Below are 24,925 nucleotides of genomic sequence, written 5' to 3'. Positions count from 1 at the left end.
CCGGGGGTGCGGGGGGCCGAGACATGGCAGGGAACCTTCCGGAAGGGCGAGGAAGGGACCAGCCGCGCTGCACCTCAGCCGCGGAGCCTCCCTGGGGCGAGCGCAGCACCGGGGATGCGGGGGGCTGAGACATGGCAGGGAACCTTCCGGAAGGGCGAGGAAGGGACCAGCCGTGCTGCGCCTCAGCCGCGGAGCCTCCCTGGGGCGAGCGCAGCACCGGGGGGTGCGGGGGGCCGAGACATGGCGGGGAACCTTCCGGAAGGGCGAGGAAGGGACCAGCCGCGCTGCGCCTCAGCCACGGAGCCTCCCTGGGGCGAGCGCAGCACCGGGGGCGCGGGGGGCCGAGACATGGCGGGGAACCTTCCGGAAGGGCGGGGAAGGGACCAGCCACGCTGTGCCTCAGCCGCGGAGCCTCCCTGGGGCGAGCGCAGCACCGGGGGTGCGGGGGGCCGAGACATGGCGGGGAACCTTCCGGAAGGGCGGGGAAGGGACCAGCCCCGACGCCTTCCGTCAGGGAAGGTTTGCCCGGCTGGGAGGGGGGACGGACCGGCGACTGAACCGCTGTCCCGCTGTTGCCGGCGGGCGGCTCGTGCGCGAGCGCTGCGGAGGGCGTTGGGAACGGCGGGAAAGGGGCGCGTGCCAACTCCCGCTGATCGACTCTTACTCGCGTTAACTCCTAGCGACGGGCGAAGTTTGTTCTGGGTGTGAATCGTCTCAGGCTGCATCTCCTCTGCCTCCCCCTGTGCGGCCAGCGAAACCTTTTCGAGTTAATCCGGTTAAAAAGGATTCGGGAAAGGCTTTCGCACGCCCTTTGCTTTTTATTGTTTTTGCTTTGTTGATAAAAGACAAATTACAGACTTGGGAAGTGGTTTGGCCTTTTGTAAAATTCTGAATACAATGTTTTTATAACTCTGTGTTGAAACTTTAACCTATTCTTCCTCTGCCACTCAGTTCGGTGACCGGGGAAAGGACTTGCTTGAGTTAGCCGATACAGCCAACGCACACGGACACAAGGCGGCAGTTACGGTTACCTAAATACAGCGTGGTGCGTTTTCTTTCCTTTCTTTATCCTCTGATTTCTTTATCTTTCTTCATCCTCTAATTAAACAAAAAATAATGGGGCTGTGATATCGAAGTTTTGGAGGCAAAGCCTCCAAAAGCCTCCTTTGGTGGCAAAGCCTCCTTTCCCCCCCCTTTTGGAGGGAAAAGGTCAAGAAATTTTAGTCATTAAGTGTTTTATATGACATTACAGACACTTTTTTTGCTAAATGCAAACTAAAATAGATATCAAGCAGTGGTGTTTCTTAGTTCACAAACTCCTTAATATCCTATCCAGCATGACATTGTTTCACATGGCTGTTCCAGTCCCGGATCCAGCACCTCTGTGCAACCAAAGTATCCTTCACAAAACCCCAATTTCAAGACCCCAGAGAAAAAGAAAACGCCATTTCTTTCACTAGTCTGTCTCTGTGGTTAATGGCTGTTGCTGTCAACGGAGCATGTCGGCAGTGAAGGGAGTGCACCTTTCAGGGCAGCCGTCTCCGTTTGCTCACCCTGATGCGGGTGGTGAAAGGCAGGGATCGTAGTTTCTTTTTACACATTAATAGTGATTTTCTGTAGTGGAAAGAGGGTCACAGTAGTGAGAAGATAGTCTGGTCTTGCAAAAGGAATTGAAGACCTCTCTCTCCTTCTCTCTCCCTCTAACAAGAAAAGTTGACCTGTTGTATTGGTAATTGAGGAATGCTACTAAAAGGATATTCTTTCTAGAAGGGGCAGCAAAAGCTGGTTTCCGACTTGAAACTTGAATAGCTGTGAAATATGATCAGTTTATATATTACAGATAACTTGAATGTAGAAACAACATAAATAATAAAATACGAATTTTGAGCTCAAGATAAAATGATGCAGCAGCCATTCCTGGCCCAGCACTGAGAATTGCAACAGTATTCAACAAAAATACTGAAAGAGTAATTATTAATCTACCTTGCAAACAGTAGAAGCAGGGTTTGGGAGTTGCACTATTGTTGAGACAGATAGGAAATGAGTAAGTCCTCATTGAAATCAGGTGTGAGGGTGGCTCAGGTGCATTCCTGGAGACTTTTGCATGGTTATCTGCTCTTTGAAGTGATACTTGGAATGGGCAAGCGATCAGAATAGTCTCTGCCAAACTGGAGAAGCTTTCCTATTGCACTGGCTATTAAATTTACTGGATACGACAGGTTCTTAAGACTGCTCTTCGGAAGTGACTTGGCTGGTGTGAAGAAGCTTACAGCTGACAATTTAGGTAGGAAAGATTAGTTCCAGACTTCTAATCCAGGGTTGTAATGTGATGGCTCTGAGGTTCCAGTACTCAGCAATTAAAATAAGAGGCACTGTTCCCTTAAAAATAATGAACTGCAAGTAACAGCTTTGCTGGGTGCTGCCAAGAGCATCTCAGCATGTCTTAGAGTTGATGTCCTTTACAAGCTGGACATCCATGGATGGTGGGAAATGAGCTGGATCAGAAATAAACTACCTCAAAATTTATGATCTCAAAGAACTGAACTTATCTGAAGCTACTTTTTCATCCTGTTCAATGGGATCCTCTTACAAATGTGCTGAGATGCTTCTATCTCCTTGAGTGGTGGAAGTGAGAATGGCATTTTTGGAAAAGAATGGACCTTCAGTTTGCGTTCAGTAGGATCAGGAGAGTGACAAATGGAGAGATTGTCCCTTTCTGCAGTAGTATTTTTACCTTTGCCTGAAATAGGGAAAGGAGTTGCAGTTCCAGCAGCAATAGAAAGAAAGCAGGTTCTGTTCATACAAGAACAGTTTACTGCTCTTGAGGTGCTGTGAGAATAGCCATAGGGTGTAGCTGGAATACCCTATAGCCCATACCCTATAGCAGTCACCTAGTCAAACGATGGAGATAAGTTGGCAACTGTTCTGTACCTGTCCTTTTTTGGTGTAGTTGACTGAGACTGGACATCAGTCTAGGCCTGTACCTGTGTTACACTGGAAGCAATACTGTGCCAGGGAAGAGCTGGGGATCCAAGAGAACTTGGAGAAGGAAGGAGTGGAAATGGAGAGCAACATAGTATGGAATCTTCTTCCCCTCCCCCATCCTCCACCACCCCAAAATATCTCATGTCCAGGAATTGACTTAAAATCTCAGCGAGGGGGGGGGGGAAAAGGTGACGTTAATAAAATCAGAGATGGCCTTGTGCTTAGCCCTCTGGATAGGTGAATGGCCTGGGCAAATGTGATGGTATCTGGCCCCTTGCCAGTTTTGCAGTTTCTGTGTTTTGAACTGGAGGGAGGTACTCTGGACAAGGTCATTCAGGACAGGGTAGCAGGAGCCTTTGAAAATCAGCTCCTGGGAATCTGTGGGTTTGCAGTCTACTAAAGCATGAAAACTATGGCACAGAGCTGCCAAAAATACTTTCCTGAGTTGTAATCCCAAAGACAGTGTTGATGAACCAGGCTTAAGCATTTATGTCCCAGCAGAAGGTCTAGGCCTTATTACATACTCGTTTGGTGTTTATGCTGTCACCTGCAGCATCTGCACTGATAGAAAAACTTAATTGTATCTGAAACCAGAACATAGAGCCTGGAGTCCCAGTAGCTGAGACAAGAGGTAATCTTCTCCCTTGTTCGTGAGTCCTCCTTGACTGGAATCTTTTCGTCTGACGGTGTACAGCCTGTACAGTGTTTTCAAGACCAATATTTAAGAGTGCTTGTCTCTGGATTTACGAATCAGGTGACTGCGTTTCTGTAACTCTCGCGGGCACAGAACAGATTATAAGAAATGGAAGGGCCGGCTTGAGGTTCTGCGGTGTAACGCGATACACCGCGGAACGTGAAATGTGCCTGTTAGGGCAAGTACGGTGCTATGGCTGCAGTAGTGTTAGACCCAACACCTGATCAGTATATCAGATCTTGTATTGGGTAAAGTGTTTAAATTCCAAAAGTGAAGCTGAAAGGACATTATCTCCACAGACGTAAATGAATGAATGCCAGAGCGTCTGGAGAGCAGTGAGTGATCTAGCCTGGATTTAATGCAGGCAGATTCAACAAGCATCAGCTTCTCAAGAAATGATGACTGTGGACTGTACTGACTTCAAAAATTTCACCTTGATTATATGAAGGTCTATATTGTCTTTTCTCTAAGTTTTCAAACCTACTCATTGTGGGAAACCTGCCCACATTTGTGTGAGATCTATAGAAAGTAAAGTTTTTGAGTCTCTCAGCACCATATTTGGCCTGTGCAAATTTAGTATTGGATGTTCTAAAACAATACTTGGAACATTTCCTAGAGAGAAGATGGTAAGCTCCTGCTGCGGACAGAGCCAGAGTCCCAGTTTACTGACCTGTCCCTATTATCCAGCTAAGATTTGGGGGGTGGGGAGGGAAGGGTGATCTTGCAGGACTATTACCACAGATTTGTATCTAGGTTCTTAATTGCAGGTCCCCTCATGGGCTTGTTACCCTGCCTTGTAGGCGATGGATGGCGGCACGTGTAAGAACTTTTTGGTATATTAAACAAATTCTATGTAGTGCCCTGCAACTCTGGAGTCCAGTAAACACTTTTTTTTTTTTTTTTTTTTAACATATGTGTAATCTGAACGAAGCTTCAGGGCATTTTGTACCTCAGCAGGAAATGGCTGCCATTGAAGCAGAAACATGTAGTCCTTGTGCGTATTCTCGTAATGCACCATTGATGCACGGGCAAACGTAGGCTTCTTTTCTGAAGACGGAGCTAAACGTGAAAAGGGAAGGCTCCCTCATTGCACTGTGGGGTGGGCGAGGAGATATGAGATTGGGTGTGTGAGCTCTTTAAGAAAGACACCTGGCCTCTGCTCAGGGAAGAAAACAGGTGCAAGTAATAGGAATTAGCTGCCTGTATAACCACGTACCAATTCAGATGACCAGAGCTTTAAACTGATTGCCATGAGCTTGCTAGTTTTCCAGGTCATACAATGTTGTGCTCAGAATACACTTACAAAAATATGTAATTTGAGATTTTTTTTTTTTTCTGTGATTCACTTCTTAAGATTTCATTGTGCTGGTATTAGTGTTTGAAAGAGGAACTAATTTGCTGGTCAAACGTATTTCCAATTTTTTGAAATGGAAAATGAAGATCCATTTGTGAAAGAGGTGAGTTTTATTTTTTTTAAGGGAGGGGGTCCATACTCGGTTTGCAACACCTATTTGAAATATTTTTATTTTGAAATGAAAACATTTTTATTTGGAAATACTAGTGAGATGTTTCTGTAGTGTTGTGAGCCAGGATATATTTAGTATTAATCTATACTAGTCCCTATAGTCTAGGAACTATATTTCATAGCCACCATATAGACCCCTTAGTGCAGTATGACGTCCCTCTTTTGCTGAATCATTGATATCATCTTGCTGTTACTCAGAACAGAGTACAGCTCAGAACACAATGGCTCTGTCTAAGCTATACTTTTCTTTAGGTCACACCAATTTTTTAAAATATATACTTAGTCTCAGAGGAGTCTTTTGAGCCAAAGCAGCTTGTTGGGTTTGTGTGTGTGTGTGTGTGGTTTTGTTTTTTTTTAATTTTAAAAGCTAAGACTTTCCATTGGCACCAAAGTAAAGCAATACTTTCCACTCTTGTAATTTTTCTGTTGTGCTGGAAATCAATTCAACATATGCAATTCTTGTTTTAGTAATTTTTGTGTGGATTAAAAATTTTTGAAAATAGAAGGTAGGCTTGCGTTTTCGTAAAGACTGAGCAACGACTAGTTATTTTCATATCCAATTGAAAAGACTTTTCAACTCTGAAAACTGCAGTTATTTTAATGCTACTTACTTTCATGGTTTATTCAGGGATTCAGAGATTACTTTTTCTGCTTACTGATTGAAAATACATTTTTAACTTTATGCTTGTAGGATAAAATCTATATGAAATTAAACTTGGAACTCACCTGCTGTTCCTAGAATATTCTTGAAAACGTGTTTTCTTCTGAGGAAGCTTATTATGACTGAAAAGAAAAATCACAAACCACACACACAAAGCTTAGTCTTTATCCCCAATGAAAAGTGACTTATTTCCTCCTTATGTTAGCTGATGTTTTTCCAACTTACTTTCAAACAGTATCCTACCGTCTATGTTATGCAGCGGCCCTTAGAATAGTGCGGTAGGCATGGCACTGGGCAAAGGTGGCGCTTGCGTCCACCGTGCCAGACACTGACTGCGTGTGCTGCTCTGGGGTCAGAATGGACCCTTTTCATGCGGTTTGGCTTTGTTAAAGATTACTCAGTCTGAAAGGTGTCAAGCGCAAGCCTTCTCTTAGACTTGATTGTTACTGTGGATATTTTTTCTTTAGGACAGCTGTTGTTTACCCTTTTGATAGGACTTCATCTTTCAAGGGGATGGCATTTGGCAAGATCTGTTTTCTAGAAAAATTCATTGCAGTTTTAGCCGCTGTGAGCGGGTTTGGTCACCGGAGGGACTGTGCTGTCCCGTTGCAGCTCTTGGGGGATGTTAGGTTTTATGAGTAGACTGCTGTTGTGTTGTACCTCTGGGACAGAGGAGACTGCAGCTGCAAGACTCGAACTGGCCGTGTGCTGAACTGAAGCATGCTCCAATAGTGTGTGGTCACCAGCACAGCCAGGAGCGTGTATTTTAATGTTATGAAATATGCCTGCCAGTGGAAAAATGCACACGCTTTTCCAGTGTGATTTGTGCATTGAGGTACGATATTCTCATGGATAGCTTGTTTCAGCCGTTTCACGATAGAGGCATTACATACATGAACTTGAAAATGTTAAATATTAATCATTCTTATCAGCCATCTGTAAGCAGTAACCCAATGCCCTGTTTTAACTTCAGGTAAATGAACAAACAGTCTGTACAGCTCATGAAAGGAAGCGATTTGTGTGTCAAGATTGAGCTTCTTTCATGATTCTTAAATGCTAGTTCCATGCATCTTGCAATAAACTTTCTCTAGAGCACGTGGCCTGTAATTATATTTATCCTTGAATGAGTTGCTTGTAATATCAGTGGACAGGCAGTAGGAATTACTTTTCGGTTGACAAGGGCCTGACCTGAGGAGAGCAACTGCCTTGACCTGAGGTTGCGGTCAGCTTTGTGATAAAGATTGCATCTAACTTCTAAGCTTCTCCCTTGTTTCTCCCCTCTCTCCATGCCAGAAACACTTCTTCCTTAGGACAGGAAGATGAAAGGTATTTTTTGCCAACTCAAAGCGTTGGACGAACAAATAAACCAGCTCCTAAAATATCAAAAACAATGAACTCTGGAAGAAATACTTTTTTTTCCTTTTTTTTGACAATGGTAATTAGCACCCCCCCAGCACCTGCCACTGTGTTGATACAGGACTGCCTCGCAGTAGGAGCCAGAGTTAGATCTTCCTTACTAGATAATAACAGGCTCATAGGCTAACTCAGGTTGGAGGGGACCTCAATAGGTCTCCAGTCCAACTTCCTGCTCAGAGCAGGGTTGGCTAGGGGGTCAGACCAGGTGGCCTAGAGCTTTATCCAGTCAAGTCTTGAAAACCCCCAGAGGTGGAGATGGTACAACCTCTCTGGGCAGTGTGTTCCCAATTTGATCAGAAGAGATCCAGTAGATCAGCAGATACTGAACAAGATCACACCAGATAAAACAGCTGCTGTTTGACCTGAGATATCCCCTAGGAAATCCATAACAGTTGCTTACTTTCAAAGCCATACACAGAACATCAGTTCCTTCTTTCAACTTTCATATGTCAAAACATTTCAGGTGAGCTACAACACCAAACAGCAACCTATTCAATTCAAAGGAAGCTTCCTATGGAACACAGGAGGTGCAGAAGCCTTCTTTCTGGAAGCCTATAGGGAGAAGTAATGGACAGTGGCTGAAATATAAATTCTTGGGTGACCAGAACGTGCATGCTTTGTTCCACAAGGCTATGAATTTTCGTGGGAGGGTAGCACTGGCCAACGCATTCTTCTGTTTGCTGATGTAACATATACATGTTATTTCTCCTAAGTCTTTTGAGGCATCACTAGAATTCTAGTAGTGTTTTTGAGGGGGGGAAAAAAAGGGTCTCATATCTCGTTTGTAGTAATGAAATTTATACTACCATACCTCTTAAGAGCCAATAACATAAAATTAGACTTTTAATGGGTTAAATGCTGCATGAAAACAGTGAAAGTGATAGACTGTAAAATCTTTAAAGAATAAACTAAGTAAAAGACAAGTGAAAGCCTGATGAGGGAGTGCAAGGAGACAATGAGACAATTTGCGTTTTTTCCACACACTAGCAGTCTATCTATCTGCCATGTTTTTTTTTTTTTTTCTTCTGTAACTTCATGAAGAAAGAGGCACTGTGGAAGGCAGTAATGCTTTGTTTATGTGAGTATTGGTGTGTCTGCCATACCATGTGTGAGGGAATGAAAGTGCTTCATTGAAAACTGAGCTAGTAGGTGATGGTTCTAGAGCTGACATTTCAACGCTGAAGGAAAGCTGATAGCTGGTGTGAGGCTTTGAGGAGAGGAAGAGTTTGCATGTGGCCTTGAGAAGGGTTACAAAGAGCAAGATGATGTGAACAAAGCAGCAGGTGAGAAATGTATTTGCGGCAACACTCAACATCATTAGTTTTTCATTAGTCTTCTTGCATTTTAAGCCTGCCGTAACTGAGGTTCCTTGCCACTACCGCGGTATAAGTAGGGACGTTGCTTTCTAGGGGCCATAGAAGAGGAAATGCCAAGTGGCACAACTGTTAGTGAAAACTGATTAAAAAAGAAGGAAGATTGGAGGTACTAATTAGCATATCAACTATTCATTTCTTTGAAGTTATTTCAAATCTTGTGTCAAAATCTGAAGAATATTGACTGAAAAGGAGGTTATCTATGTATTTTTAAAGTTAATGCATTAAACGTACTCAAACTTCAGTAAAGCGGGGGGAAAAAAAAATCACAAATGCTCCTCGTAAAACTTTAGTCAAGTCTATATTGGACTATGTTACATCAAAACAGTCTGGAGCACTGTATGTCTGATGTCCAGGACCGACTTCAAGAACTTTCAAAGTTGCATAATTTGTTGTTACTTGTAAACTGTTGCTACAGTTTCCAGTAGCTCCTTGGGAGTAACAAATTTAACACTGCTCAGAAAACGTGACGGGGAAGTGCCAGAGACTCCGTGAGGGCAGGCCAGAGGCAGCTTGTCGTAAGGAAGCTGAGACCAGATTTGGCTGCGCTACAGTGGAGCATGTGCAGTGCCAAGAGACCTGCAGCAAGCTCTTGTCAGTCTTGGTAGCGATGAAAACTGGTGAATGTTCTGGGTGAAAACCCTGTGACAGCACCACTGGCAGAAGAATCGCTTTTGGTTTTCTGTTTTTGCTTTGGGTTTGGTGTGTGGTTTTTTTTTTTTTTTTTTGGAGCACATCTGTCCAGATCCTGGAGGATGTTTTCCTTAAATAAAATTTTTCCTGAAAAACATCATTTGACCAAATATTTCAACTAAAGTGAAAACTTAAAACCTAAATAAGTTTCTGTTTCACTTCTAAATGCATTTTTATTAACTTCTTGAATTCTGGCATGAATTAAAACAAAAATACTACATTTTCAAGTGTTGCTAGTAAAAAAATTACACACATGCAAATACACACATACACATATATATATTTTTTTAAATCCAGCTTTCAGATATTTTGATTGGGACATGAGGAGGACATTGAGCACAGACCAATGAGGATACTATATATTGCTTTTGAGTTCTCCGATCCAATTAAGTGAAGTATTGAAGTGATGAATATTGTGTGAAGTCCTTAATTTTTAATGAAAATCAAGAGTCTCATGCTAATGAAAATGAACAGAGAGAATAGCTCAATTTTAGCTCTTAAGGCCGAAAATGTTCAATCTGAAGGACCTTGTGTTCCATGCCTGACCAGTTTAACAGTGTAATTTGATGGTACTGTAAGAATTGACTATGTGACATTGCAGATTTAAAATGTCGTTTCCAGACCAATTTTTCATAACTTGTTGGCTATTCCTCATGTGAAATCATCGCTTCAGCTCAGGCTAGAGTAAGAGTAACAAAGGACCTTCACTTTGCTGCTGCTTTATTTCAGAAGCGAATATGATTCCTTGCTTCTCTTATGTAAGCATCCTTATATTCTTTATGAAGGCTCAAAATACTTGCAGATAAAAATCTTGTCTTGTCTTGCACTTGATATTGCTGCAAATTTGTGATTGCTCATGCCTAATTATTGAGCCAATTTTTTTTAGTTGCACTTTATTTTTCTAGTCATCATTGTTCATTAATGGCTCTTGGAAGCAAAAAAGAGATGTAAAATGCATTGAAACATGTTCTGTGCAAACGCTGTGCAGATATGCAGCAAGGTTTTTTAGCCAGAACAGCTCCATATGACATGGTTGGTGCAGCTCCTTGTGTGATGTTACTGTGGAGTGTCAGAGTTGTGATTTGGATTTCACTGATGACACCAGTTACTTCTTTGTCTCTAGCCACCCTTAAACCTTAACAAAGAAGAAGGTGATGCAGAGAGATTAAAAAAAAAAAAAGCTTTGTTTTTATGAGTGTATGCCGTTAGCTTAGGTGATGTCTGACAGACTATAATAAAGTATAGAATTTAGTGCAAAAAATGATAAATACGATATTGGAAAAGAGTCAGAATGATTTGGTAAGGAAAAAATCCTGCCTCTCAAATCTGAAGTATGCCATGGCATGCAGAAAAAGAAAATATGCTTGCTCCTGTTTGTTTGGAGTGGCAAGTCACACCTGACAAATTCCTAAAGAGCTGAAGCTGCTGTGTGCCGAAGGGGAAAGTCTTCATAAAACCAAATATCAAGCTATAGGAGAGAAAACAAAATGCAATGAGTAATTGTCAGTTTTCCTCCTGCAAGGAGTTCCTCAAGGATCTGTATCGACCTTTTCAATGTATTTCAGGAAATCACCGCAGAACGCGGCAGGATGTTGCTGGGTCCCTGGTGTAGGTTTTTTGTTTTGGTGAGTGGTTTTTTTTTTTTTCCCCTGTCTTTCTAGCCTGCCTGTAGGAACTGATGGCCAAAGTCAAGCAGGCTACTGAGTAGGTGACCAGCTGAACTGACTGTTTGGTCATTGGACTCTTGTCCTTCAGGATGTGGACAGATCTGCTCAAACAAAGCTATTTAAACAGAGACCAGTGGCACAGATAAAAGGTGGTATGGAGATACGTATGTGTTTGTAAGTGTGTTTGTGTGTGCATATGTATAAATATATATAGGTGCACTTTTTTTTTTGGTCCTATAAGGACATGAATATGTATTGTATTAGTAAAGCCTGTTCAACATGAAAACTGGATGACTGGTCTTTTCCTGGGATTAATCAGAAGTTGCTGTGCCAGTCAAATGAGTCTCAGGCCTCTCCATTAAACGTCACTCTTGCTGGTGTTGTGTTGTCATTAGAAATTGTTAAGTTTTAAAATGCTCTGAATTTTTCTCAGTTAAGACTCGCGGGCATGCAGTAGGCATAGAAAGACCTCTGGCCTCACTTAAAAGTTGTACTCGTTTTCCTTCTGAGTGCAGCTTGATGTGGACTGCTGCTTACATTAGCAGTCTGGCTGAGTTCTTCCTTCTTTCCCCCAAAACCTTATGCTGCCTGGTTTCTTTTTCTGGGAGAAAAATCTATGGGGCTGTGCCAGAAATAGTTGCACAGAAGCTGCTGTAGGTTGAACTGTTGTCTGATACAGTAAGTAACAAACTTTCATTTCCTAAGCCTTAGTGAATATATTCTATCTGCCCTCTGCAGTGCTTTGAATCGCTTCCACCCAATAGTATTTTTTATGGGAGGCTGGATATTAGTGATAGGCTTGATTTTTTTTTTTTTTTTTTCATAGCGACTTGTCTGATGGACAAAGGGACAAGAGTAAGGGATGCGATATTCTCAAACTTTGAGAACATGAGCTAAAAGAAACTTAGAAGTAGATGTGGCGCTTGTTTCTTCATCCTACTCTTTTCTTGTAGAGCCAAGGAAAGCTGTGGAAGAGTAAGGTAATTAAGAAAATGGATCTGTGGAGTGAAGCTGGTGGGCATGTTGCTGTAAGTACTATTTGGAGACAAATCTGACTTTGTGCTCACTGCTCTGTGCAGCTACAGAGGGAAAAATTATGCTTTTATCACTACAAAGAAAAATAGTTACTTGTCCTGATGCTGTAAGGACAGTGTATGCTTGCCATGCAATGAACAATAACATTGTAGCAAGAATAAGCAGAAACTGAGATGTGTATGGTAAAACTATCACTAATATATATGGAGTTAAGTTTTAAGAGCATTCATTTCTTGGCCTAACGTTCACTTTGAAGACAACAGTAATACTAAAAAGATACAGGCAGCGCTAGCTGCTGTTGGGAATCTCTTCTCACATATGTACAGTTTCCCAAACTACAGTGTATCTATTAGAGAAATTAACTATTGTACAAGGTTAGTTATCTCCCATACCTGCCCTCAGATACATGAACAAATGAAGAAACAATATGCAGAGAAGTTGCAACTGGAAGCTTGAGGTTAATTTCAGTCAGGGTGGCCTCTCTTTCCATGGCAGCAAACAATATTTCATGGATTTGAGGTGCCTCTGTGCATGCATCAGAGGGCAGAGATCTGGGAACTGGATCTGATCTGAGACTTCTGGCTCATGCATTCAGAGAGAGGCTGGACACCAAAACAACTGTTAGAAAGTCCAAAGACAATTTGGCTTATGAAGCCCAGTTTTGTTTTGTTGGTTTTTTTTTTTTTTTGGGGGGGGGGGGGGGGAAGCGGTTTCCCTCACCCTGCCCTCCCCACCACCCTCTGAGTTAGTAGGTTGATTTCTCCATTGAACCAAGAATTTGGAGCCCAAAAAATCTAAATGGAGTTGCATTTTATCTTACTAGTGTTCTTACCAGTTCTTTTCTGTGCCTGTAAGCTGTCGAATTGTAGTTATTGACAGCAGGTAACCATAGAGCATTTGCATCTGAACTTACACCATCATGGCTCATATTTTTCTGGTCCTGTGCAAACATTGGCCCAGAAAGCATTCATCACACCTGGGTTTCTGGGGAACATTTTGATTTGTCTTGGGCTGCTTCCCTGTAATGTAACATTACCTGGCTTTCTGTCTTGGAGCTCAGTTCTCGCTGAATAGCGTATGATCTGCAAAACCCTCTTCCCAGCTGATTACCCGAGGGTTGGTACTATTGTTACCAATCAAAAAACAGAAAGGAGCAGCAGGGAGATGTTTTCCATCTCACTATCAAATCACAAATTCCTTTATAAAAAGAAGAAACAAGAATAATGATTTGGTCTGCATGCTGCTTTTTCTGCATGAGGGCACAGTTAGGAAATATTAAGGCCAAGATGTGTGTGTTGTAACAAGCCCTTGAGATAATGACATTATCACAATTTGTATTTACATTATTAAATGACAATGAACCATCTGCAAGCTTGATTAGGAAGTAGATTTTGGCAATTTTTCTTAAATACTGTTGTTCACAAAAGCAAAGAACTGGAGCAAACAATGACAGGGATGGTAGAAGATGATAGGGAAAATGTTGTTAGTAGTCAAAACAGGTAGCCCTGAACTCTAGGTGGGCTGCAGAGGAAGAAAATTCCTGGACTTGCACAAGAAGGGGAAACATTAACTTCTAGCTGCTTCAAAGGTTCTTTTTCCTGTCTTTTTTTTTTTTTTTCTATGTAAAGAAACCCCTATACCTAAAGATATGGTCTGCATCAGCATACCAAAACAGTTGGAGGCACAGCAGGGAAAGGCCTGTCCACTGCATGAGACTAGTATTTGCCAGCTATTGATCTAGCATCCGTCTCTGTTATTCTTTAACTTTAGTCCAGGGTTCAAAGGTCTGTCTTTTGTTTAAAAACTGATTTCACTGCAAGGGCATGAACTCCAGCTAATCCAGGAGTGCTAGAGGTCTGTCGTCTGAGAGTGGGGGTTTGCCACAATTTAGAGGAACATGCTGACGCTCATACAGAACTCACCTGTGGCACACAGGCGTGCGCGTATCCACACGCGTTGCAGTATATAGTGATCCCAAAAGAGTGGCAAAATGGAGCAAGTAGGTAGTCCAAATTAGCACACTAATGCAGAAGCCCCGGATCTTTCTCATCTGTTTCTGCACATACACGGCAAAAATGAAGGTGTGGTTTTTAATCTGTGCTTTTCTATCTGTGCTAGTTTAAGCTGGTAAGACCAGGTAGCACAACACTGGCACCCTGAGTACAACTGTTAAGTTCATGGCTCTGTTATTCACGCGTGTTACTGTGCCTTTGCTACTTGCGTTATTTGTACTCGCTTGAGGTAAAGGTCACCGCTTGCTTTGCTGTGCGAATGTGCCTTACATCTAAAATTGACATTAGCTCAGAGTCAGTGCGTTCAGCCCTCCGCAGGGTCAAGCTTTCTGATCCTGTTCAAGTGCAAAGGAGAAATTCGTTTTTACCACACTTGAGCATGTAGAAGCCAGCTAAAGATTAAATTCAGGGTTGCATGGTTAACCTGATTGCTGTCCCTGTGAATTTATGCCATCTCCTGCCCCTGTTTTATTTTAGTGACCTGACTTAGCAAGTGGGCTTCCTTGGCTTCCACAAAGTGGATGGCGCTAAGGATGCTCCTTCGCAGGCTGATAAAGGGTAACCTGATTGCTCTGAGTCACCCTCTAGAGGAGCCTTTCTCCTGCCATATCCGTGCTTAGGGAGGCTGCCCGTGCCTCATTTATAGCCACAACACACCATCTAATGATTTCTTTATGAAAGCCCCAGCTTCCTGTTCTGTTATCATATAGCCCGTCAAGATACGATGCTGAATGTCCAGGCTTACAAAACTGCAACATGTCTGCTTCTGTTCAGGTGTTTTAGCGCTTTCTAAATCAGTGAGTTAGGTATTTGCATGCCCTGATGGATCTGGACTTATATCAGCAGAAAAATCTGGCTACTGGTAAGGTGGCTGTTGTCTTCCTCTTCACTGTCATAGTAGAGCTTGCTGGGAATAATGGCAGATGTTTCAACCAACTTTGCTTCTAAACATATTTAGCAAAAATATTGTGACAAATGGTTAGATACTCAGAAAAATTAAAAATATATATTGAACAAGCTAGAGGTATAAAATAGCAAAATGGTTGATTGTTAGACCCTATTGACAGAGACCTTTTGTCAAAGGCAGGAAAATGAAATTCAGTGTCAAAGACTTGTATTACTAAGGTGGTGATATGACATAGAGGATAAAGATAATAGATTTAGACCAGGGTGTATTTGTAAGTAAGTAATGTATTTTATGCTTGTATTGCATTGTGCTCTAAATGAGTCTATTCTGTCAGGCTAATGAAGCACCCACGGAAAACTGCAGAAAATAAGTCAGGTAGAAAATACGAGATGCATTTGATCAAGAGTACATTGAATTTGAACAGGCTCTTTCAGCCCAAGGCAAGGGAAGGTGATACATGGGTAATCATCAAGAGATTATTTCTCTTTGTGCTCCTTGTTCAGGAGCCATTTAGAAACAGGAGCGCTTCCTGTTAGGTTGCCACAGCAAACCCTGGGTGCCGTTCTCACGAGCGTCTTATGCAAGAATGCAAATAACTGGTTTTTATGTAGCTCCAATTTTGGAATGAAAAAGAGCACGAAATTCAGCTTGTTATTCAGCAGGAATTAAAGCACTCGGGACTGCCGAAACGGAAGAGAGGTTGGCTTTGAGACGTGAGCGTGGACCTGCCATTTAAAGACATTTCAGCTTTTGCGAATGCCAGTAGGTTTTTCAATGCCCAAATAGTCATTAAATACAGTTCTAGCTGTAAGGCCTCCACAAGAACTGACTCTCGTGTTGATTCTTGGCCTGCTGCGTGCCCCCTACCCAATTAACGTCCGCCTGCCCAGAGCGTAAAGAGCTCTCATGGATTTCTGGGCGCTCTCACCTAGGCGTTGCAAGGCCCGGCTGGCCCGCTCGGCGGCAGAGGCCCTTGGCATCCAGGGTCTCTTGCCGTGGGAGTACCGTTACCGCCGCTGGGGGTGGCACTGCTGCCTGTAGGAGGCCGTGTTGGGATCCAGATGGGTTTGTGGCGGTTCCTACCCAACGCCCTGCTAGCGGCCAGGCCAAGGAAAGGCAGCGGCCCCGCGCTGGCCGGGCACGGCCCTGTCCCCCGCAGCCAGCAGAGAACCGCCGCCCTCTGGGCTGTATGTAGGCACGTGCACCCCACTGGCCATCAAAGAATATTTACTTTAAAAAAAAAAAAGAGAAAAATTATTATTTGATGGCTATTTATATTAAAAAAAAAAAAAAAACAACTCCAACCAACCCCCCACTTGAGCTGCGTCACTCTTACTTGGTCGGGCAGGGCCGTTGAGCTTCTGTGGGTAGTCGTATTATGACAGCAGGGTGGAAAAAAATAATTAGTTTTGATATTTGAGGGTGTTTTTTTTTTTTTTTGGTCCTGTCATCAATCCTGCTGGATTACTGCCTGAAGCACCAACTTTCAGTGCTGGAAATGAAGAGCTGCTCACTGCTCATCTGGCAACTGCAGCGGCTCCTGCGGGTGGCTGCAGGGGAGTCCTGATGTATACGTGTGTGTTTATTAGTGCTAATATATATGTGTTTGTTTATTAGTGCTGAGATATGTGTTTATTATATGCATTATTTTATTACTATTTTCATGTAGCAAATTTTTTTTAAGCAGCAGCAAGCCCTTCCTCAAAAGACCTACGCGGTTGGCGCAGAGCCGGGTGGTGCAGGGATTAGCACAGACAGCCTGCGACTACTGAGGCGGTTACGTTGCGACCAAGTATTTCTTTTTATTTCCATTTGGGAATACGAATAGCGTTGCAGAGCGTTTCCTTCTTCCTCTGTCCTGTGCTGCAGTTCATCACTTTATAGTACAAAGCTGTTTGGTGCTTAGAAAGGAGGATGCTGGCCCCACCGCTGAGCTCGTCTGGGCGCAAGGCAGGGCGCAGCGGTGACGGCCGCGCTGGGGGGCCGGGGGCTGCGCTGGGGGCCGTGCTGGGGGAGCCCCTCGGGGGCATGAAGCTGCTGGTTCACGGCCTGCAAACGAAGAGGCGCAGCAGCGAGCGCTGCCCGCCCAGGGACCGTGGACGTCAAGGAGGAAGAGGCGGCGGCGCTGAACTCGCCGGCCACGACGCGTCGGCCCCCAGCTAAGGCCGCTCACGGTGTTTTTTTTTTGGGGGGGGGGGGGGGGGGGCGTCCGGCAGCTTTGGGGAACTCGGGTCCTAACAGCCCTTCCCGGCTGCTGACAAACCGGGCAGTGTTTCTGAGTGACACGTGCCGCTTCTGGGGCGAATTAAGAGCTTGTTTGCCTAGTCACGGTGTCTCCATGTCTGCCCGTGCTCCTCTTGCAGCTCCTGGACACCTGCTTAGGCTGGTCCCCCCCCCCCCCCCCCCCCCACACACACAGTTTAAGCTTTTTGGAGGTTTTATTGGTTTTTTTGTTTGTTTTTTGCAGCCCTGAGGGCAGCTGCAGGAGAGAGCTACCCCGTCCCTCGGCTATGTTACTGCCCGTCAGCTCAGCGTTGCAAGTAGGTGATGCTTAATGAGACACTGGTAGAAGCCCAGAGAGTTTGAGCGCTAAGTTGCATAGTAATTAGGACTAAGAGAGACGAGCTGTATCTCCTTCAGGCGCTGAGCTCGGCAAGGGAGGCGCGCAGAAGAGAAAGTGCCCTATTCCTAAGGTGAGCCCGCATGTCAGAAAGACGACTTAGTGTTGTTTTTCTTTTTTTCTAAAGCAACCGATTAACAGAAAAGGCAAAATAAATTCTATTGCTGTTACTGAAATATGATTCTTACAACAAGTTTGAATTGTAGCACTGCATATTAATACCAAAAAAAAAGCACTGATGCATAGACCTGCGTTGTTAAAATAAGCTGTGTCTCATCTGTTGCGACCAGGTGATCCTACTTTGTAGTACATACATACATACATTAACATTTTGGGGAGGGCTCTACAGCCACCTCCCAGGCCTTCCAGGAAACGTTGACCCTACTGCTAGAATTTTTTTTAACAAAACAAAACCAAGCTTCAGTTAGACAAAAAATATATTTGAGGTATAAAATGCTCTAGCTTCCATAATTCTTTATTAAATATTTAAGTTGCATCATTTCATTACAACAACTTCATTTTGTCACATTGAGCTTTTGCTGTCAGGAAAACAAACTACAATTTCCTTCAGTTCTCTTATGAAAATAAATGGAAAAAAATTTTTTTGCCCTTAAACAAAACCTTCCCCCACAGTGTATCAAATCCAAACACAGTTCAAAGCTGTTTTAATTGTGAAAATGAGCATTATCTATAAGTACTTTTAAAATCAATTTTTAAGGTAGTTCAGCATAATTTTGAATTGTTGCCAAGTATGAGGCAATTTTACAAAAACAGTTATGAAAGAGTGTGAATTTATCTGGAATGTCTGAAACTCTCATTCACCTGTGGCAATAGTAACGGTCTCAGGTTTAAGTTTGATTAAAAACGGTGGGTTCACGAGCGTAGAACAAAACACCATTAGTTTCTGGAGTTTGCCGCCTGGGTGCTGCCACTCCTCACCTCGCAGAGCCAACGCAAGGGAGCTGAGAAGCATGGAAAAAAATGCAACACCCATCTGCATTACTGCATGTGGGTACATACTGTGTATGTTCTATATATATAAATATATATATAAAATTGTTAAGAAAAAAGGAGCAAAGATTACATGAAAATAATATGGGAAAGAAAAAACCAACACGTTGAGTGGCAGATCAGTGGAGAAACAGATTGGTTAAAATGTCTATATAGACATATGACTAAATGTGATTTGCGCTGACGGCTGTGTTACCTAAGGAGGCTGAATGCGCAGCATGAACGATCTGCTAGGTATGTAACATTAATATGGTTAAATTCCAGTTTCACAAGTTTCCCATGCATTTCAAACATGCATCACTTTTTAGTGCAACATCAGGTATCTGACAGCTGTAGGGTTTTTTGTTGTAATTTTATATACAAAAGGAGTTTTTTATCACTAACAAACAGAAGAAAATTAATGTACATTTAAGATGTCCAGTCTGGTAATTCTACCTTTTTTTGCATGACACATTGATGATTAGCCCTGGCATTCACATGGGCTTATTACTTATCTAGAAATGCAGCGCAACTATCTAGTTGCTCCCCCTGGACCCCGTCTTCAGCTCCCTAGTTTTGTGTTCCTAAACACACCTCCTGCACCTTTGGGAGCCATCAGGGTTTCACCGGTGGCACCTGGAAAAGGTTAGCTGGCCTCTGCAGCCATGGCTGTCAGCTGAGCGCACCATGCAAGCAGCGCATGTGTCCGGAGGGGCACTGGACGCCTGCTCGGCTGATACCGCAGCCACCTCCGCTGATTTCTCAGTGCGCAGCTCAGGCCAACGTGCTGCTCGTGCTCCTTTTGCTCCAAAGTCAGAGATGGAGCAGTCAGGATGACTGTTAACCAGATTCTGTTACTTCTGGATAAAAAGCAGCAATTTCCAGCAGCTGGCAATGCAAATTGGAGTTACTGTGGTAGGGATGGTGTATACTGATTAATTAGCAGCCTCACAAGGCACTCAGCTCCAAAAGCCTTGACATGAAGAGGTGACAGCTCCAGGGCTCTATAATCTATACTGTGACTCAAGTTTTCACGATTAAGGTTTCTCAAATGCAGACAAGTAATGCTGTATGTACCATTTTCATGATTATTATTTACTGACATTTTAAAATGCTGTTGGGACATTTTGTGGTGAACAGCCTGAACTATGAGTGTACAGGGGTAAAAGCAAGGTAAATTAGCTGGGTTGAGAAAGGCACTGGACTATGGTGCAAATCCCATTGGAGTAGTTGCTTTATTGTGTTTTAGATGCTATTTGAAGTAAATGACATATTTAGACACTTTTTTTTTTCCTAGCAAGATTCCTTCAGGCTTAGCTCTGTGCGGCCCAGAAGGATTCTCGAGTCTACAGCATGTTAGAAAGGAAAGTCTGGCATTCAGTTTAGGAGCCCAGGAACAGCACTTACTTAAGCTTTATGTTACAGAGCTGTGTAGAAGAAAACAAATTTGCTGCTTCGCAAGCTGATGCCACGTACTGGGCCTCATAGTTTACTGCAAAACTAAGGTAATTTCCTGGGTTTTGTCACACTGTAGAGGATCTTAACTTTTTGGCTGATGCAAGGGGCATATCTGCCCAAGGGTTTAGCCATCAAGGCAGACACCAACAGTACATTTTAGTAGAGATTTCCATCAGCGCAGCCAGAGCTGTTTAACTACACTGATGGCTAAAACCCAAAACATAGCCCAAACCACGATTGTTATTTATGTAACTTTCTTAGTAACAGCCTGTCAATTCTAGCTAATGAGAAGGCTCCGCTACACAACATAAAAGCTTTATGCACCAAAGGGATGGGCCTGAGCGAGCAGACTGCCTCAGCTCACCTGACAAGTACTTGTGCTCCTTTCCGGACGTGGACTCTAGATTATTTATGGGCCCCAGCAAGAAATGGATAGTGCCAACTCTACCATGGAAGCATCTGCAGTATTACAAAGCTGCATCCCCAAAGGCAAAACGCAGTGCTGTGTAGTAATAACGTAGCTACCTCAGATACTGGAAACTAAAGAGCTGGCTTACCGCTGTAGAAGTCCATCAGGCGCTGCGTATGCATTTCAGTGACACTGTTGCCTGAGTTAGTTCAGCTCTCCTTGCCCGGCGCAGGCAAAACTACCAGCTGTATTAACAGCACATCTTGAGGGACTCAAGGGCTTTCTTTTCAATGTTAAAACTTTTTTCTGGAAGAATGAAAAATCTCCTCCCTTAAACTAAACCAAACCAATCCAACTACACATCAGTTATGCTTCCTACAACTGCAGTTCATACACTAGCGTGATTCCCAGTGAGTTCTTCTGGAGCGCCTGCCGGTTTGTGCAGGTAAGTGCACCTGGAAAGATGTTAAGCTAATTCACGCTAAATTTTCTACAGAAATCCACAAACAAAAGTGACCCCCAACAACAACAAAAAAGCCCTTTCTAGTCTGATGTCACCATGTAATTCTTGATAACTATCAGCACACAGTGCCTGAAAGGACTTTGATGTAGGTCAGTATTAGTAAACCCTGTTTTAGACTTTGAGGATGCGGGAAGGGAAGGGACTAAAATAAGATCATTAACAAGAGGAGTATCAGCGTCAAAACACAACCCAACCTCTGCTTCCACCCCAGCTTAACTACTGCAAGAGCACATCCTCCATTGATACCTGAGATTACACTTCAAGTCCATAGCAAAACATCTCAGCAGTTCTTCAGGTTCTGCTACATGGCAACGGACACGAACATAACCCCCAATCCTTCAGATGATAGAGAGATTTAGAAAGGAAAAAAAAAAACAAAAAACCCAGATTCTGGAATATGAAATTTCTGTAGAGGGAGTCCATGTTGTAACTAGCAATGCTAAACACGGAAAGACACTGCAAATCATTGGGTTTGCCTTGTCCTCTCCCCTTCCCTCACACTGCTTCCCGTCAGGCTGGTCATCAGCACGGTGTCTCCCCAGCTGCACTGCTCAGGGCGCACTGCCCTTCTTCCTCATGTTCAAGCGTTTCTGCTCACCAAATGCAAAATGTCAGAAAGGAATGTCAGAAAAATATATTTCATAAAAAAATGAATCTGGCCTTGTGTTCAAATTTAAAAAAAAAGAACTTCTCCAGGTACCTATTGGCTCTTCAGAGGTGTTTTTTTTTGCTAACACACACACGTACGTTTGCTAGCACTAAGTCTTCTTCCAGTGGCCTTTGTAGCTAAAGTAGTTACATGTTAAAGTTTCTGCCCTCAAGTAGTGCAGAAAGCATCAGCATCAGCTCACTGTACTTGCCAGTGGGTACCGGGGCCAGGCACAGGCTAGCGAAGCTGTTGGCAACGAGGTGAAATTTGGCATGTGGTATCTTGCTTGGTAAGCGCTAAATGGATTCTTAGGGGGTTAAAAACCCTACACGTCGAAAGTATGGGGGCAAAACTGACAAAACTGACCATACCCAAATTGCTAAAGCCGAACCCTCAGACCTCCTCCTGGTAGTACGGTAACCAGTTAACGTCAGTAGGTCAAATGCAAATCTCACTTTTAATCCATCACACAACAGATGCAACTCAGACATCATAGTTTAAGCATGCAACATGTCATAGGTAACAAAACTGATTAGATAGCAGTGTATATTAACTAAACCTTTGTGATTAAGTAAAAAATAAATCACAAAACCAACTGGTGAGAACATGTCTGCAGGCTCAGCTCTACATCTGGTTTTTTTTTTTTTTTTTTCTTTTATACATCAGCAGCAGCCAAATTCACAATTGCTAGATATTGCACCAGAAAGACATGTGCAGTGAGAAGGAATATAATCACATTAATGTTTATGATAAAAAACAGATATGACTTCCATGTGTTACATAAAGTGCCTTTAGAGTTGGTGCAGTTAGAAACAAACAAAAAATATTGTTATTTAGTTATCATGAGCAAATGCATACAAATAGGAGACAAAAACAGCTCTGTTTTCCATAGTGCCAAATCACGCAGTGTCAGGTTTCATTCAAAATGCCTCCATTGCAAACAGTAAAGAGGAAAGGATAATAAAAGAATCACTGTACAAAGAAAATGACAGGGTTACGCATATTTTCCTAAAATGATTAATGCCAACCCTACCCCAAACTGTTTTATAGTACATGTAAATATTACCAAGGAATAATGAGGCAATTTCTTTATTGAACATGAGATCTGGCATGCTATGTTATGATTCTCTCTTGACTTTTAACTATTCTATTGATCTATACAAAAAAAAGCAACGTCCAATCCTTACTTCTTCTGGATACAGAAAAATATTTATGTGCTCGGTGAAAAGGTTTTTAAGAGTTGCTCTTGATACAGCCCACGAACAGAAAAGTTCCAACATAGCTTTCTCCTATTTTCTTTAATGGTTTGGGAACACGAGGCTCAAAATGCGCTTTGAATAAATGACACTGGCATCAAGTCTGGTATGAAATTAAGATAAGAAAAATGCTCATTTTTCCAAGTATATGAGATTTAATTGTAATGAAATAAAATCTGAAAATGTCTAAATCAATTAAAAAGTAAACATGAGTTGTAATACTATACCTGTAAAATGATTAATTCCATTCATTGTCATTAGAAATTATGTAAAATATTTATTAAGGGCTTTGCCTACAGAGGCACAACATAAATAGAACAAGTCTTGCTGAAATGTAATCAGAGTACACGTTAACCAGTTGGTAATTTGCTGTGGAAACGTCAGGAAAAACAATCCACAGATTACAGTTCAAACTTCTGAATTTAGGCAACTGCACTGTAGAAGTGTTTGCTCCATGAACCAACATTGTGCAACTGTTCTGCCATAGTCACTCAGAGTCCATTAGGCAAATGCAAAAGTGCAAGCAGAACTTGCTTGAAGGGGGGGAAAAAAAGTAGCTGCTTTAATCCACTCCTTCAAATCCTTGAGCATTTTCAACTGCCATAAGTAGCTTCTCTCGTAAATCTTCAAAAGATTCATAAAGAGGTAAGTCTAGGCGATTAAAGCTGAAATTTAGAAGGAAAAGAATAATTTAATAATTGAAAACATGTTAAAGAAAATGTTAAAGAAATTGAAAAGATTAAATATAATTTGGAGGCCTTAATAAAGGATATATCTTATTGCGCACATGGGGACAATCTCCCATAGTGCCCTTTGCCAACCTAGCTAAGTGCTTGCGTTTCCAAAATCGGTTTTCAAAAATAACCATCTTCCTTCTTTCTTTTCAGTGCTGAATGTGGGAATCTGTTAAAACCTGCTTAGAAAAGGAAAAAAGAAAAAAAAAAAAAGAAAAAGCATATTCAGGTGATAGGAAATCAGCCTTCTGACAAAGCTGAAATGTTTTCAAAGACTCAGCAGAGATGTTCTGAATTTACAGGATAAACTTTCTACCCTCTGGAGGAGAAAAAGAATAGGTCCTGTAAAATGTAAAGAGTAACTGAAAAGTGAAGAGGGTGGGTTGGTTTTGGAACTTTTTTCGGTTTTTTTCCTTAATAAAAGTTTTTAGTCTACAGAATGGTGATTTTTATGGAAAGACGACCATTCTGTACTAATGTTCTAAATAATAATTTTCTTATACAGCACAATTTTTTATCTTAAAAAAAAAAGCCATACTCTTGAGATGCAACAAAAATTTGTAGTAAATGCTTTCAACATTTGCAAATTCTATAAATAAGGATTAAATTAAGCCGGTTAGGCTCTAATCTCATAGTTTTAGTGAATTATCCAACACATTGGGGCCTTTATGCCACATGGCTTCCTATGGCTGTGCTTTGGTCAGTCAGGCTTTTCAGAGTTCACCAAACCCACTTACCAGGAGGAGGAAAAAACATCACTGAAAATGAGAAAGGGAACATGATGAGAGTAAAATGCCTGCAGAGTGGTTCAGATCAGAGAAGTGTTATCTGAAGCACAGCAACCCCCCCCCCCCCCCGCCAAAAAAAGTTTATCAACCCCTATTTGTACAATTGGCTTTTCCAACTTGTGGATATCCCTCAATTTGTCAGATCTCCAGAAGGAAGGATGAAGAGGTGATAAATTTCTAAGACATATGAAAGCAAGCAACGAATAGTTTTAATTCGACAACGCGAGGCAGCATTGTTTCTTCCAACACGCTCCTTAAATGTATACCGTTCCCTTCTTATTGGTCTCTCAGACAACTTATGCCCTATCCTGTATTTTTCAAAGCCTTTGGAGTGACAAAACAGAAAATATAAAAATAATTCAAGAGGAAGAAGATGTATAATTCCTCCTGCTACTTTTCCCCAATCCCAGTTTTGACAGGAACCACAAAACTCCTAACTGTTCCCATCCTGCCTCTGCCACTAATTTGCAGCATCACCAGTGAATCATTGTACTTCTCTGTGACAATGTATCCTTATCTGTAATGTTTGC

The 24,925-nt window shown here is 42.4% G+C and overlaps 1 protein-coding gene across 20 annotated transcripts in view; it reads right to left on the bottom strand.

The window, feature by feature from the left end:
- Nucleotides 1–22,055: 22,055 nt before the first annotated feature.
- Nucleotides 22,056–24,925, bottom strand: part of LOC104138472 (NEDD4 like E3 ubiquitin protein ligase) — a 215,281-nt gene continuing 212,411 nt past the window's right edge. For all 20 annotated transcript variants that reach the window (XM_068924507.1, XM_068924509.1, XM_068924505.1 and 17 more), the window contains one exon: nt 22,056–23,538. In XM_068924507.1, coding sequence (XP_068780608.1) covers nt 23,436–23,538 — 103 coding nt within the window. In that variant the 3' untranslated portion in view covers nt 22,056–23,435. The remainder of the gene's footprint in view (nt 23,539–24,925) is intronic.

This window comes from Struthio camelus, chromosome W (assembly GCF_040807025.1).
Source record: "Struthio camelus isolate bStrCam1 chromosome W, bStrCam1.hap1, whole genome shotgun sequence".
Lineage (NCBI taxonomy): Eukaryota > Metazoa > Chordata > Aves > Struthioniformes > Struthionidae > Struthio > Struthio camelus.
The sequence above is the reverse complement of the archived record's forward strand: the minus strand, read 5'-3'. Positions and strand labels throughout refer to the sequence as shown.